We start from the raw sequence: 15,928 nt of genomic DNA on the forward strand, positions 1-15,928 counted from the left end.
CCAGGTTGGAAGTGGCTTGGAGCAGCCTGGTCTAGTGGAAGGTGTCCCTGCCCATGGCAGAAGGTGGAAAAAGATGAGCATTAAGGTCCCTTCCAACCCAAAGCCTTCCATGATTCTGCAATTCTAACCAGTACCTGATTGCATCTGTGACTAAAGCTAAACCAACAGTCTCTAAGAACAACCTCTTGCCATTTTCTAGGGCCTTGTTTAGACACCTTGGATCCTTCTAACAGGCAGGGCACAGCCCTCTGCATGGCACAGCTCGCTGATGTCATACTGCAGCTATTCACCCACCAGCAAAAAGCCAAAGATGCAGGAGCAGGAAGAAGCCCCAAAGCTGACACTTAGATGAGATTTGTCCCCTGAACTCCAGGTGAGACCAAGGATGGCTGACCAAGGGATAAATGTGCTGCTGGAGCAGAGCTCTTGCCCTACACCCAGCCCAGAGCTGCATTCCCAAGGCAGGATGCCCACAGCAGGATGAGGGAGCCTCTGCTGTGTCCGAGGCTGGGACAGCAGGGATTGTGCAACGTCCCTCAGTGCAGTTGTATAACATCAGTGCTCTGTTTTCATGAACTGCTCCCACTCAGGCCCATAGAGCAGCAGCCCAGAGGAAGGGTGGTGTCAACATTACCTTTCACTCACCCGAAAGAAAAGAAGGGGTGGGGGGAGAATCACAGATTTGGTGTCGTTTGGGCTGGAGGGGGTCTGGCTGTGCTGCAGGGCCCCGCTCCAGGCTCTGCTCCTGGCCAGCACCACAGAGCAGGCAGCCAAGGCAGGCTCTGAGCAGGAAACGGGTTAATGGGAGCTCCTGCACTGCTCTGCTCCCCCCAGTGTGCAGCACGTCTTTTGTGGATTATTTTAACAGCAGAAGGCACACAAGGAACACTCGCTGAAGAGATCAGCTTCCATCTGGGCTAACCCGAGAGTTTTCTCCCCTCCAATTTCCTCCAGCACCCACTCAACAGCTTCCCTCCCTGCCAAAGTGTTTGCTCAAAACCATCTTGACACACAGTTAAACAGCTCAGTTGGAGAGCATCACATTTGCCTGCTCCAGGAGGGCAGGAGCAGGGCAGGGCAGGGCAGGGCAGGGCAGATCTCCACCCTGCTACTGCAGGTCCCCAGTGCCCCACTGGGGCATCAAAGCTGCTCTCCAAAAATCCCAGCCCAGTCTGGGATGCTCCCAGTGTCACAGCACAGCCAGGGGAGGTCGAGTACAGTGAACAACCTGTACAGGGAAGTGTTCAGCAAGGAGGGCAGATGAGCTGAACTTCCCTCGTGCCAGGGGCTGTGTGAGCCCTGCACAGAGCTGCTTCCCTGGGCATTAAAACCCTGGCCCAGCACTGTCTCAGCCTCAAACCAACCAGCACAATTTTCAGCCTCCAATTGCAGCCACTTCTCCAGCCCACTCCTCCCCAAAGCCCTTGGATGTTGGCATCCCTGCTCCCCTCTTGGCACCCTGGAAGGCTTTGCAAGATCCCTTTGGGAATGCTGAGATCCCACCCCACAGCAGTGAGCTGCTGGAGGGGCTGCATGGAGCAGACCCTCAAAATGCACCAGCGATGAGCCACCACCACCCATCTTCAGAAGGGAACAGCAAAAGTCTTCCAGGGCAGTGCAGACACATCTAAGCAGCTTAGAGAGCAGCCCTGTCTGCTCCAGGCTCCTGGAGCAGTGGGACAACAACCTCCAGCTCAGACACCAACATCTTAATGGGAGACAGCTCAGCAAGAGCAGTTTTGCCCACCCAGAGACGCATGGAGCAACAAGGAAACCATCCAGAGCACCACCCGAGAAATACATCACCAAAATACAGAACCCTCTCCCCTACGGTGTCTCTGGAACCAAACACAAATTTATTGCAAGAAACATTATGGCATAAGGGGAAAAACAAGATGACAGTACCTGATCCTCCAAACTGAGTGCTTGCAAGGGTCGTGGGTCTGTTTTTTCCATTAGCCACTGGCAAGGGAAACATCTAGAAAAACAAGGAGATGAGAGAGAAGGGAAGAGAAAAGAGATTTCAGTATGTTGGTTTTACTGTGCTCTGCAAAGGGGTCACACTGGGGGAGGGGAGGGGAAGGCAGCCCATTATTGATGCAAAAACCTTTCCTTGGCTCAGGAGGGGCAGGAGGGAGGCACAGCCCTGCTCTCACACACATCCCCACGTGTACAACCCCAGCTCCTGCAGGGGCAGCTGGAAACCAGCCAGGGACCATCCCTGCCATGGTCCAAACCAACATTCCATCCCAAAGCTGCTCACCCTGGCTAGAGGCGAGCCCTGGGGAAAGGCCAACTCCATTGATAAAACGCCAGCAGGATAATGACAGCAAAGCTGTTTTATCCCTCACTGTCCCAGCTCCCACAGGAGTCCTGGTGCCATCCCACACCTCCAGCCACGTGCAGTGCCTGGGCAGGACAAGGGCTGCCTGTGGGTCTGGCTCAGGGATGAGCCCCCAACTCATGGAGCAGCTCCCACCCCGCTGCTTTGGGAGCACCAGGACCTGACACAGCCCCAGGCCTGGGGAGAGGAAGCTGCTCCAAGGGCAAATACAGTTAGTCATGATTTAAAAAATTAATATATTTCACAGAATTGGTCGCTCTGGAGACTTGTTTGCTCTATCACGGCAGCTTCATTATCACAACTGAGCCTCTCCTGCCAGGAGCTTCCTCAAAAACACACCTCGTCACCTAACCTGTATAAATATTTTTAATAAAAGTTGGGAGAGTTTCAGAGGCTGCTATTTAATAATTTACATGCACCTGCGTGCAGCAGAAAAGAAAACTAATTCTCCTGCACACAAATGGAGCTCCAGCCAATAAAACAACTGGTGGGAAAACGCTTAGTGAATTAACATTTTAATATCCTTTTTCTACTCAAGATACTTTCACCACCAAGTCATTTGAATTTTTATTATTTTTAGCTTTGTAATGTCTGAATAACTCAAAAGTTTAATGCTTTGAAGATTAAACAATGTAATGGCACAAGAGCCTACAGAAAGGCAGCGTTTCATGCCCTGACATAGCTGATGTCTGGCTGTGGTCAGAAACATTCCTTTGTACAGAACTGTCTGCCCAGCTTTGTTTTCACAAATGCTGGGGAGGAGGAAAAAAAACCAACAAAAAACAGTTAAATGTGGTAAAGATGCAAAGAGAGCAGTTAAGGAACCAACTGCCATTCATAAAGAGCACAAATTTGGGATCATATATATGCATGTGCAGGGTGTAGATGTTTTATCCACGGATTTAAATGAAGGTGTAAACAGTGTTTAGTGCTCATCCCAGCTGCCTGCACACACCTGCCCTCACCTGCCTGCACAGGGCCCCCTGGCCCCCTCAGATGTGCCCCCAGGCTGCTGCTCACCCCAGGGGCTCCCGAGGTGTTTGGGGTGGCCCAGCAGCCCCACCGTCGGATGAGCTTTGTTTCCTCAGGAAGTTGGGCTAGAAAATAAAAACAAACCCCAAAGATTGCAGCTCACCTTCCTCTGCACTGCTGCAGGGCTTCCCTGCATCCCCTCCCCCTTGCAGGGCACGAGGGGGGCTCTGCAAACATCTCCAATGGTGCTGAAAATTGAACTGAGGTGCCTGATCCCACCCTGCCTGTGCTCTCACTCCCTCTTCTCAAGGTGGGGAAGATTGAGATCAAATTCCCTTTTTGCCAAGTGGCAAGGGGCAGGGCTGCATGTGTGAGCAGGGGGGAAGGGATGCACCATGAACCAACTAGAAAAAAGCACACTCACACAAGAAAAACCAACAAAACAAAACAAACCCCAAAACAAACAAACAACCCCCCCCAAAAAACAGCACTGCTGGCTCTTTTCATGAGCATTTCTGCCCAGCACTTCCTGAGGCTGAAAAACTCAAGGTTTGAGCAGCAAACATGAAGGGAGAAAAGGAACAGCCTCGTTCCATTGTGCACCCGGGACCTTCTGCGTGTGCAGAAGAGGAGTGTCCCCCACGACAGCAATGCCCAGCACCCCCAAAGTACCCCCACACAGGAACCCCTCCTCTCCTCCAGCTGCTTGGAGAGAGATTTTGAGGCTGATGCAACACCTTCCTGCTCTGCCTCCCCAGGGGATTCAGGAGCCATGGACCCCCTCCTGCAGCAGGGCAAGGAGAGATGCTAAAGGACAGAATCCTGGAATATCCTGAGCTGGATCCCATAGGGATCAAATCCTGTCCCTGCAGAGCCACCCCAACAGCCCCACCCTGAGCAGCCCTGGGAGCTCCTGCAGCTCTGGCAGCCTTGGCACCATTCCCTGGGCAGCCTGGGCAGTGCCCAGCAGCCTCGGGGGGCAGAACCTTGCCCTGAGCTCCATGCCAAGGCCTGGCACAACCTCACGCTGTCAAAGAAGGGTGATGGGGAGTGGAGAACCCCAGGTTACCCCTCCACATCTATCACTTGCCAACCACAGGAGGCGTTTTGGGCTTTTTTCTTGCTCCCAGCCTCTTTTTCCACTGTGGTGTGGGCTGAAGCTGCCCCGAGGAGCCCGGCACAAGTCATACATGAAGTGCCTTCGCTGGCGTGTGCTGCTCAGAGGCAAAGTTCATCCACCCACTGCAAATTTCCTTTCTGCTTTTAAATGCTGCTTTAAAAATAAACTGGGGGGAGGGAGGAGATGAACCGGAGCTGGCACCTACCAGGGGACCCAGGCATTGAGGGACCCAAGAGCTCTCAAGAGTTGTAATTGGGTCATTAGTTGGCCTTTGTTAGATTTGAATAATGTAGATTTGAACGGTTATGTAAAATCCCCTATCTTAAGTTGCTGTATTTGGTTTTTCAAGCCCTATCTCCAGCCTCCCTGAGAGCTGACAACAACTTCTTCATTCCCTCCTAGCTCAATTTCCACCCCTTCCAAAGAATTTATTCTCCCCTGTTTCTCCCTGGGTAAAAGAGGCAAATCCAGAGCATGAGAAGATCCAAATGCCTGCACCCTCCTCTGAGGAGGTTATAGCCAAGAGACCCCCCAGGTCATACAGCAAACTCCCAAGAAAGAAAGGGAATTTGCCAGAAACGAGGAACATCAAGCAGCATGTCATTTATTGTGCACATCTAGAAGTGCACTTCTTTTCAAATTAAATCAGTGCTCATTCCCTCTCCTCTCCCACCTGATGAACTCCAGGCTGAACCAACCTCAGGCCTGAACTCCAAACCCAAAATCTATTTCGCAGCATGGAAAGCATCCAGCTGTTAATTTGGGGAGAAGAGGGAATTTGACTCAAAATACATGGACATGTTATACATGTTCACTTAAGACAGACCTTCCTGTCTCCAGTCCCAAATGCCCACTGTGTGTGTGTGTACTCAAACTTTAAACTCCACAGCTGCTTCACTCCGAACAGAACTCTGAGTTTTACCATGGAAATGCAGGCACTGGGCCTCGGCTGGAGCAGGGCACGGCCTCAGCTTCCTCCAGCAGAGCAGCAGGAGCTGCTCCAGCCCTGCCTGCTGCCAACACTTTGGCTCCCACCCGCGGATGCGGGGCTGGAGCCGCGGTGCAGCGAGAGCAGCAGGTCCTGTGTGACTGCTCAAGCCCCTGCCCACCCTGCAGAGAGCCAGAAACCCCCCGTGCCAGGCAGCTCCCCGCAGCATATGGTTAATACTCTGCTAATAATCATGGCTGTTAGCAGCACCTCGCTCCTGTCAGAGCCCCCGGCTGGCACTGGCATGCGCCCGCTCCCAGCTCGGCTGGCACTCGGTGCCACCAGCACCCCCAGGGCGGCTCTGCCCCCCTGTCCCCTGCCTGGGGTGACCCTGTCCTCCAGAGCCCAGCCAGGACACCTGTGTGGCACCTTCCCACTGCACACCAGTGCTGGCACAGCTGAGACACTGCCTGGGATAACCAGTAACCACAGGAAGTCCTAGAATGCTGGAATACCCTGAGTTGGAAGGGATAAAAGATCATCCAGCCCAGTCCCTGTCCCTGCACAGCCACCCCAACAATCCCACCCTGAGCACCCCTGAGAGCCTGGATGTGGCACAGGGTGCCAGGGTTCAGTTGAGGTGTTGGGGCTGGGCTGGACTCGATGATCTTGGAGGTCTCTTCCAACCCAGTGATTCTGGAATTCTGTGTCCAAACACTCCTGGAGCTCTGGCAGCCTTGGCACCATTCCCTGGGGAGCCTGGGCAGTGCCCAGCATCCTCAGGGGGAAGAACCTTGCCCTCATATCCAAGTCCTTGTGATTGAGCATCTCCCAACAGCAGAGGCTGAGGGCAGCTCCCCCATACACAGCCTGGCAAAGCCTGGCAGCCACCAAAGCCCAGCCTAAGCCATAGGCTGAGCTGCCCACTCAGGTCTATAGGCAGGATGTTTTCTCGAAAGCTCCTCTCCAGATTTGGCAGCCCATCTGGGCCTGCTGCCAGGGAGCAGTGGTGAAGGCAAGCTTACAAATTACCTGCACTTTGGGGTAATTAGAAAAGGCAATTTATCTGGGGGTAGAGGCAAGTGTGCTGCCATGCACACCCCAAACCATCCCTGGGCCTTTCCTTTGACTCCTGCTCACTTACAGATTCCTTTGAATTTCGCCCTTTTGGCAAATTACAGTGCCACAAAGCTTTGGTGAGTATTCAATATCTACCCAATAGATTTATTTATTAAAGAGGGGATAAGTCTCTTCTTTCCAGACTGCAAGCCCAGTTTGCAGCATCTCACACAACCCTGTCATTTACTGACCCCAGGAACTCATGGCAGGCCATACCACCCCCTTAGGGCCTTAAAATTCCCTCCCTGCACAGTAAAACACATTGCAGGGCTGGACCACAGACTGCTGGGGCTGAACACATTTTTCCTAGAAAAAAGGAATCAAAATACTGATCTGAAGCAAATGCTTCCAGCTGCTCTGAGTATCTCTACTTTTCCCTCCCCTCTACTTTCCTGGAGAGGATTACCGAACCAATGCTCCACTCCTGTTTATTCAAAGAAAAATATAAATACACTTGAAAGAGCGAGCTTTGTGGTCAAAAATCCTGTATCCCAAGGACACAGAGAGAGCACACCATGGAGCACCTCTTCAACAGACCCATCTACTGCCTAGGAAGCTTTTCCATTTCAGCTCCTCATCCTCGAGGAGAGCTGTTAATATTCCCTTTATGCAAAGAGAGGAGCAGGGTGTGTGGAGATGAGGGTTTGTGAAACAGAGCTGGCTGCAGGCCAGGCTGCGCCGGAGCCCATCGGCCAAGGGATCCTGCAGGGAACATCTCCGAATCATCTGCTGGCAAATGACATCCACAGGCCCTGGTGATGTGAGCAGCACCCCCAGCACCCCCACACCAGTCTTGGAGAGCACAGGGTGAGTGTTGGTCCTTCTCAGAATTACACCAGTGGAAAAGCGTTGAATCCAACCCCATATTTAACCTTTTTGGCGTGGATTCACCTCCAAGGACAGAAGTATTTGTGGACAGAGGGACCAGGTCAAGACTCCTCCTGGGAATACAGCTCTAGGCATGCAAATAAGGATGGTTGGTTAAATTGGAAAATAAGGTCTTGAGGGTTTTTAAAGCTCTAAATGGTGAATGGGATTTTTTGATTTTTTTTTTCCAAGGAGGAGAAAAAGCGAAGCAGGAGCTGCTGCAGCCCCCATCAGGGAGCAGATTGTGGGTTACTGACCCAAAGTGCAGTTGATGGAAAGCCCCAGGGCTCCTGCCAACCTGCAGGATCTCTGAGAGGGACAAATAACCCCAGAAAACTCTGAACAGATTCCTGGTTTGACAGGGATGCCATCACTGCAATCCCTGTACCCACTGTAAAACATTCTGCCAGAAAAGCCCATGATCAGCAATTTAACAGAAGCAGCCTCCCAGCAGAAGTATGAAACTGGAAGCACTGGGCCTCTCCTGCAGGAGATTTGTTCTGGGGGGCTGAGAGACACCCCCCAGAGCCCTGTGAGGACAGGTACAGCCCCCAGCTGTAGAAAAAGCTTTATTTCCCAGGGCTGAACCTCAGTGTGCGGATGCAGAACAGCAGATGAGGCTCAGCACACCCCCAGGTGCCACAGGCCACCCCAGCTCTGCCACCCCTGTTTGTCCCTTCTCCCCACAGGGCAGGAACATCAGCCCACCCAGGCTGGGGTGACTCTCACGGCCATTCCCCCTCCTGGAGCTGTTGTTTCTATCTCTGCAGCACGTTTGCTTATCTCCACAGCAAGACACAGGCTTGGAGTGCCATGAGGGTGCAGCACACAACAGAGGAACCCAACAGACAGTTATGTGCCTTTGAACAGCAGCTCTGCCCTCCACCAGTCACCTGCCAAGCAGAGGCAGCAGCGCTGGCAGTGCCACAGCGGGATGTGCCAGGGACTAACCCCGCTCTGCTGTGACTAAAGGGACTTCTCCTCCCCCCGAGCTGTGCACACCCTTCAGGGGGAACTCTTAGGTCCTGCTTCTTAGAAAATAAACAGCTCCTAAATGCAGCTCAAGGTTTCCAGGATACAGAAGAGCAGAGCATGGGGAGCACAAGTGTCCGACTCCTGCAAAAATAACGCGCTGGAGAGCTTGGACACATTTCAAACTGTGACAAAATAACCTGTGGGAGCAAAAGTTTAATAGTCTGGATCTAGGGAGAGGAAAAAAGCTTGATTAATCAGCTACTGAAGTTACATCTCTGCACGGCTGCAGAAACAGTCACCCAGTGAGCATTTAAACAGAGAACACACAACTCTGTTAATTCCCCCAAAATTTCCCATCCAGAGAAGAAACCTCTCTGCCTTCCCTGCGAGGGAACAACACACGTTTGAGGGGAAGAGGGGGAGAGGAGGGGCAGAGGCTTTGCTTTAACTTGAAAATAAACAAGTTGCAGCACATGTGCACGCACACAAACACGGCACATCTGAAAGCCATCATGTCCAATTTACAGGCTCACATTTCCTCCCCTGTGCAGCTCCCAGCCCCGGGGCTGCGCAGCCCCCCGGCCGCGCTCGCTCACCATACTGAAGTCCAGCAGGTCACTGAGCTCTTTGTCTGTCCCAACTGCAGCCATTCTCTGCTGCTGCTGATTCATATTCCCACAGACTCAACAGTGGCAGTCCTGCAGAAAGCGAGGGGGAGGGGAGAGAGATATTTTAATGACTACAGCAAACTACCCACCCCATTGATGAATATTTTAAAAAGACAGAGCGGAGGGGCAAGAAAAGAAAAAGCCCTGAGCGTGTAGGCAGCGTCCAACTGCGGGGCCAGAGCACAGTCGGAGTCCTCACACAGCACCCAGCGGCAGGAACAAGCCTGCTATTGACCAGACACACTTGTATGTTAGTTTTTTGCTGCCAGTTCCACTAGTTCAGGCCAATTCTGTTCCTGGCGTGTGGCGAATGAAGGGGGGGAAAAGGAGAAAAAAAAATAAAATAAAAAAAGGGGGGAAAAAAAAAAAAAGAGTGAACTCATTTATCAAAGGGTTCAGGCAAGTTATCACTCAGGCGCTTGTCTGGCTCAGCTCGCCCCCTCGCCTTCCCCCACACTTGCTCCCCGCAGGAGGCTCTCTTGTCCTTGCCGAGTTTTGTTTAAAAAAAAAAAAAAAAAAAGAAGAAAAAAAAAAAAAAAGTCTGATGTTACAGCTCTTTCCTTCGGGTCGCCGAGCACCTGCAGCTGCTTTTTCAGGGGCTGTGTTTGGGGATGCCCAGCCAGGCCGTGCTCAGTGAGAACTGAACCTCTCCACTCCCAAAAGGGGCTGGAAACAAAAAAAAATTTGTTTTCGGAGTGTTTTTTTGCAAAAATAAAGCCCTCCAGGCAACCTTGCAAGATAGGTAAATATTATTCTTCCTAATTTTACAGATTATTTTTTTTCAAAAGGGAGATTGATCTTTTTGGCCAGCTTGCTATGATAGAAAAATATTTCTTTGGGAGGGAGGAAGAGAGGCCTGGGATGAGATAAAAGATTCCTTTTTTTTTTTTGGCCTTTTTTTTAGGAACTCATTCATGGTTACAAAGGGCAGCTGGCCAATAAATTTAACTCATTAATCGTAAGGTTAAAAAAAAAGAAGAAAAAAAAGAAAACTCCACATGATCCAAAGTGTTTGTAGGCTCAGCCACTACATTTCAATGAAGTTTCATAAAAAAAGACTGAAATCAGCCCAGCGTGTTAAAAGCCTTCACCACTATAAAAAACAGCCCGGGAATTTTCTTTTTCTTTTTTTTTTTTTTTTTCTTATTTTCATTTTCTTTGAAAAGCCATTTTCAAAGTGTCATCAGTGCATCTGGTCAGTGTTTTTAAAGCCACTTTCCCAACCTTCTGTCCCGGTGCCTCAAGCGGGGCTGCGGGACACGAGAGAAGCCGTGGAAGGAGCAGGGTACATCTCATCCCAGCCCCCCAAAGCACCGGGGGACAACGTGAACAAAACCCTCGGCCGCCCCAAAGCCAGGCTGGGAAGGTTATTTTTATTTATTCCACGCACACTTTCTGACCCCACCGCAGCCCGCGGGGCCGGGGCGCCGGGCCAGGACCCCCTCGCAGATGTGTCCGCGCCCCCGGGGTCCCTCCCCGGCCCGGACAAAGGCTCGGCTGCCCCGGGACGGCCGCGGGCCGGGGCTGAAGTTGTTGCTGCCCCCCGTGCCGTAGGGAGGGGGTCCCGGCCGGCAGCCCCCGCCCAGACCGGGCAGCGCAGGAGGGCGAAGCGGCCCCCACGAGCCTCCCCTCCCTGCCGGGGGGGAAAGCCGAAGCTGCCGCCCCCGCGCTGGGTGCCGCGGCTCCCGAGCCGGGAAGGGGCTCCGGGACCCCCGGGCGGCCGCGGCGGGCTGTGCTCGGCTGAAGTTCGCGGCAGGACCGAGCTCCGGGCCCCCCTCCCCGGCGGGGACCGCGCACCCCCTCCCCGCGGCCCGCACGCCCCCCGAGCCCGCCCCGCCGCTGCCGCCCCCCTTCCCCCGGCCCCGGCAAACTTTGCCGAGGGGACAATAGCGCCGAGCCCGTCCCGTCCCGCTCCGCGCCCGCACCCCGAGCGCTCCGAGCCCCGCCGCACCGGCACCCACAGCTCCGGCGCCCCGCGACCGCTGCGCCGGGACCCCCGCTCCGCGCAGCCCCGGGGCGGCGCGGCCGGCTTGGCGTGGTTATTATTTTATTATTCCTACATTTGATTTTATTTTGTTTTTTACCTGTTCCAGGCCCGGCGCGCCCGGGGCAGGGGAAGCGCATGAAGGGTGTCGGGGGTCGCGGCGGGGGCGGGGGCGGCCGCGGCGCCCAGGCCCGGGGGCGGCGGCGGCGCCTATTGTTCTCCGCCGCCGGCGGATACAATGTAGCGAAGCGGCGCGATCGCCCCGCACCGGGCGGCGCGTGCGCCCCGGCCCGCCCCGCGGCCCCGCCCCGCGCCGGGCCGGGCCCTAACGCTGCTGCTGCTGCTGCTGCTGCTGCCGCCGCCGGGGCCGCCGCTGCCGCTCCGCCTCCCGCCGCTGTTCCGCCCGCCCGCCCCGCGCTCCCTGCATAGTTCCCCGCGCGGCGGCGGCAGCAGCAGCGACGGCAGCTCCCCCCCGCGCCCGCCTCTGCCGCCTCCCCCCCGCACGCCCTCGCGACTCGCGGCCGCACGCCCCGCCCCCGCCGTATCGCTCCGCGGCCCGCACAAACAGTGGGGAGCCAGGGGGGTGATGCCGAGACGCACGGGCTTCACGGAACCGGCACTGGCGTGGCCGCGCCCGGGCAGGCGGAACGGGGCGGCGGCGGCGCGGCGGGGGCACCGCCGTGGCGGGGACTACATTTCCTAGCGGACGGGGACGGGCGGCTGGCCGAACAGCCACGGTGACGACACCGGAGCTCCGCGAGATGGACTGATAAGGCAGCGGGGCCCCAGCCAATGGAAATGCTCTGTTGCTGTGATTGGCAGGTGTTGCGGCCAACCAGGGTGTAGGCTGTCGCGGTCCCAGCCCACCGAGCGGGGGGCGGGGCGGGGCCGGGGGAGGCCGCCGGTTGCCGTGGCCGCCCACAGCTCGGCTCCCCCCGCGCCGCCGGCGGGGCCCCCGGCGGGGCAGGGCGCGCAGGGCCGGGGTCCCGGGGGTCCCGTCGCGGAGCCCCCGCCCGGCAGCTGCTGCCTCGCAGCCGCCGCCCCCCGGAACCCCCGCCGAGGGGCCGCAGGGGCCCGGCGGGACCTGCGTGGCGGCCGTGGCCCGGCCGCGCCGCCCCCTCGGGGGCCCCGGGGCACCTTCCGCGCCGCTGGGGATGGCGGTGCCCCCGGCAGAGCGCAGCCCCGGGGGTGGTGGGGCCGGGGCAGCCCTGCTGTGGGGGCACCGGGGAGCGCCGAGGCCTGGACCGGCCTGCGCGGCTGCGACCCGGGCCCGAGCGGGCCCTGAAGAGCAACGGGGCTGGGGTGGAGAGTCCGTGGGAGACGTCCTGGAGCTCGTTGGGTGCGGAGAGGCCTCAAATTTCGTCTCGTTCCACCCCCTGCCATGGCAGGGACACCTCCCACTGTCCCAGGCTGCTCCCAGCCCTGCCCAGCCTGGCCTTGGGCACTGCCAGGGATCCAGGGGCAGCCCCAGCTGCTCTGGGAAATCCATTCCAGGGATGGATTCCACAATTCCTGATTCCCAATCTCCCACCCAGCCCTGCCCTGTGGCAGTGGGAGCCATTCCCTGTGTCCTGTCCCTGCAGGCCTTGTCCCCAGTCCCTCTGCAGCTCTCCTGGAGCCCCTTCAAGCCCCAAAAGGGGCTCTGAGGTGTCCCTGGAGCCTTCTCCTGTCCAGGTGAGCAGGCCCAGCTGTGCCAGGCTGGCTCAGAGCAGAGGGGCTCCAGCCCTGGCAGCATCTCCGTGGCTCCTCTGGCCTGGCTGCAGCAGCCCCACGTCCTCCTGCTGCTGTTGCCCAGGGCTGGGGCAGCTCTGCAGGTGGGGTCTGAGCTGAGCCCAGGGGCAGAGGGGCAGAATCCCCCCCTGCCCTGCTGCCCACGCTGGGGCTCAGCCCAGCACAGGGGGGGTTTCTGGGGCAGCCTGAGCCCCTCACCCACCAACAGCCCAAGTCCTTCCCCCAGGGCTGTTCCTGATCTGTTCTTTATCCATTCTGTGCTTTTGCTTGGGATTGCCCTGACCCATGTGCAGAATGTTGCACTTGAACTTGTTGAACTTCATTATTTGTCACAATCCCTCTTCAGCCCTTGTAGGCCCCTGTGGTTTCCCATCCCTTCTCTCCAGCGTGTGACCCCACAACACAGCTCTGTCTCACCACATGCCCTGGGTCCCACTGTTCATGTCACCCACAGAACTCCTCACCTCCCCACCGATTTCCCTGCCCACTTTGCTGTTGTAGCCGGTGCTGGCACTTGGGAGCAGCTGGCAGGTGCCTGGGATCAAAGGTGCCAATGAGACTGTGGAATGTGTGTCTGTCTGGCTCTCTAGATTGAGGGAGTTTGTATCATTCCCCAGGGTCCTGCGAGCTGTTTCCCCCACCTCTTCTCTAGTGGGTTTTTGAGGGACTGGGATTCAGTGTGGGGGTGGATGGACGGAGCTTTGCCCAGTTACTTGTGGTTCAGGAGGTGCTGGAGGTACAAACACGTGGCTGCAGCAGGTGTGGGCAGGGGTTCAGCTCCTCTCCCTGCATCCACCCTGGATCCCAACCCAGGCATCTTGGAGGAGCTGGGCTGTTCTCCCTGGCTAAAGCAGCTCCAGGCTCATCTGTCAGCAGCGCTGGTTTGGGTTTCCCTGTGCCTGACCCCTCTGCAGCCAGATCTGGGGCCAGCTGTCACCTGCAGCTTTGGGCCATTTGGCTTTTATTTTCTTTTTTTTAAAGTGGAAAGAATTGCCCGCATTTAAATGGGGTCACTGACCAAAGTCATCTCCTGTCATCAGGGATGGATCATTGCAGGGTGAGGATGGGCCCTGTCCCAGTTCAGCAAGGATGGGGGTGTGGGCTGGCAGCGAGGTGCTGCTCCAAGGCACATGGAATCATAAAATCATGGAACAGTCTGGGTAGAGAGGACCTTAGACTTCATCTTGGTCCATCCTCATGCACCGGGGAAGGACATTTTCCACCATCCCAGGCTGCTCCAAGCCCTGTCCAGCCTGGCCTTGGGCACTGCCAGGGATCCAGGGGCAGCCCCAGCTGCTCTGGGAAATCCATTCCAGGGATGGATTCCACAATTCCCGATTCCCAATCTCCCACCCAGCCCTGCCCTGTGGCAGTGGGAGCCATTCCCTGTGTCCTGTCCCTCCATCCCCTGTCCCCAGTCCCTCCGCAGCTCTCCTGAAGGAAGTTGAGCGTTGCCTCATTGCTGCTCTGTACAAAGGAGCCGTTCACCACCTTCTGCCACATCTCCTCTGGGCCCAGTGGCCCTTGGGACTGGTGTCACCCCCCCAGCACCCCCAGCCCTGTCACTCCCCCCACTGTGGGGCCTCCTGCCAACCTCATCCCTCTCCTGCTGCTCCCCCTCTGCCTTCCGCTCCCGGGGATGACAGGGAGAAGATGAAACATTTCCCTAACACAATTATATTCTAATTTTGCATCTCTGGCCATAATTTCCCTGTCAACAATTGTAATTAAACCTTTGAGCTTCACTCTGCTGCTGCTGGTGGCTCAGCAAAGCCGAGTGATGGAGGGGAGGGGTGGGATGGGATGGGGTGGGATGGGATCCATGGGATGGGATGGGATGGGATGAGATCCGTGGGATGGGATGGGGTGGGATGGGATGGGATCGATGGGATGGGGTGGGATGGGATGGGATGGGATGGGATGAGATCCATGGGATGGGATGGGGTGGGATGGGATCCATGGAATGGGATGGGATGGGGTGGGGTGGGATGGGCTCCATGGGATGGGATGGGATGGGATGGGATGGAATGGGATCCATGGGATGGGATGGGGTGGGATGGGATGGGTCTCACTGGTTTTCCACAGGCATTCATGGCCAGGACAGTGTGGGATGAAAGCAGTGAGGAGATTTTCCTGCTCTGAGCTGTTTTGGTCACTTGGTCTATGTTGAAAATGGAATTTGTGTTTCACAGAATGGTTGGGTTTGGAGGGGACCTCATCAGAGAGAAGCTCCAGACCCCAAATCGTCTTTGGAGCCTCCACTGGACCCTCCCCAGTAGCTCCTTGTCCTCCTTGTCCCAGCACTGGACACAACACCCCAGATGTGCCCCCCAAGCTGAGGGGCAGCATCCCAGTGGCCCCAGGACACTCTGCTGGCTCAGGAACAGTTTGCCATCCACCAGGACCTTCTCTGCAGAGCTGCTCTCCATGGGTCACCCCCAGCCCGTGCTGGCCCCTGGGGCTGTTCCTCCCTGGTGCAGGACCCTGCACTTGCCCTTGTTGAACCTCCTTTGGCTTCTCTCCACCCAGCTCTGCAGCCTGTAATTAATTAGTCCATAGTTAATAATGCCTCCTTTCTGATGGGTGGCAGCATCATGGCACAAAGTGTGTCCCCAGGCCTGCTGGTGGGGAACCAGGCAGGCTTAAACCTCCTCTGACATTATGGGGTTTTTCCTTGCAGCTGACAAGTTCCCCCTTCCAGTTCACAGCATGGCCCCCTCAGTTTCCCATTTCAGGCTATTTTGGTCGGGCAGGAGGAAGCAGAGGGGATGAGGGGATGCACAAGGGGCACCACGAGGATGCTCTGCAGACATGTCCACCCAGAGGTGACACCAGAGGAGCTCTGGTGACATTCCCCACCTGGAGAGGGGCTGGAGGCTCAGGGGCAACTTCAGCATCCCCTGGGCACCTCGTGAGGTGAGATAGGAGCACAAAACAGCATGGGCAACACAGAACCACAGAATCCTGGGACCTCCTGAGTGGGAAGGAACCCACAAGGATCATCCGACTCCAGCTCCTGGCCCTGCACAGCCCCAAGAACTGTCAAGATTCTCCCAAGAACCCCAAGAACAGCTCAAAGTTCTCAATTTCCCTCCCCTGGACCTTTGGGATGGGAGTAGCAGTTTTCACCATCTTCACAATTGGTTGTGCTGATAACACACAGCTGATAAATAAGAAAATAATTCTGGGGTTGTGTCCAAGTGCTGGGAGCTGTGGCTGA

At 56.2% G+C, this 15,928-nt stretch overlaps 1 protein-coding gene across 11 annotated transcripts in view; it reads right to left on the minus strand.

Annotated features, from left to right (window-relative positions):
• The window catches only part of TCF3 (transcription factor 3), a 77,388-nt gene extending 66,230 nt beyond the window's left edge, over positions 1–11,158 (minus strand). For all 11 annotated transcript variants that reach the window (XM_063160838.1, XM_063160837.1, XM_063160839.1 and 8 more), the window contains exons 1-3: positions 11,078–11,158; positions 8,922–9,023; positions 1,906–1,978 (exon numbers count right to left, since the gene is read on the minus strand). In XM_063160838.1, coding sequence (XP_063016908.1) covers positions 1,906–1,978; positions 8,922–8,996 — 148 coding nt within the window. In that variant the 5' untranslated portion in view covers positions 8,997–9,023; positions 11,078–11,158. The remainder of the gene's footprint in view (positions 1–1,905; positions 1,979–8,921; positions 9,024–11,077) is intronic.
• Between the last annotated feature and the right edge of the window lie 4,770 nt (positions 11,159–15,928).

Source organism: Melospiza melodia, chromosome 7 (assembly GCF_035770615.1).
Source record: "Melospiza melodia melodia isolate bMelMel2 chromosome 7, bMelMel2.pri, whole genome shotgun sequence".
NCBI classification, from domain to species: Eukaryota; Metazoa; Chordata; class Aves; order Passeriformes; family Passerellidae; genus Melospiza; species Melospiza melodia.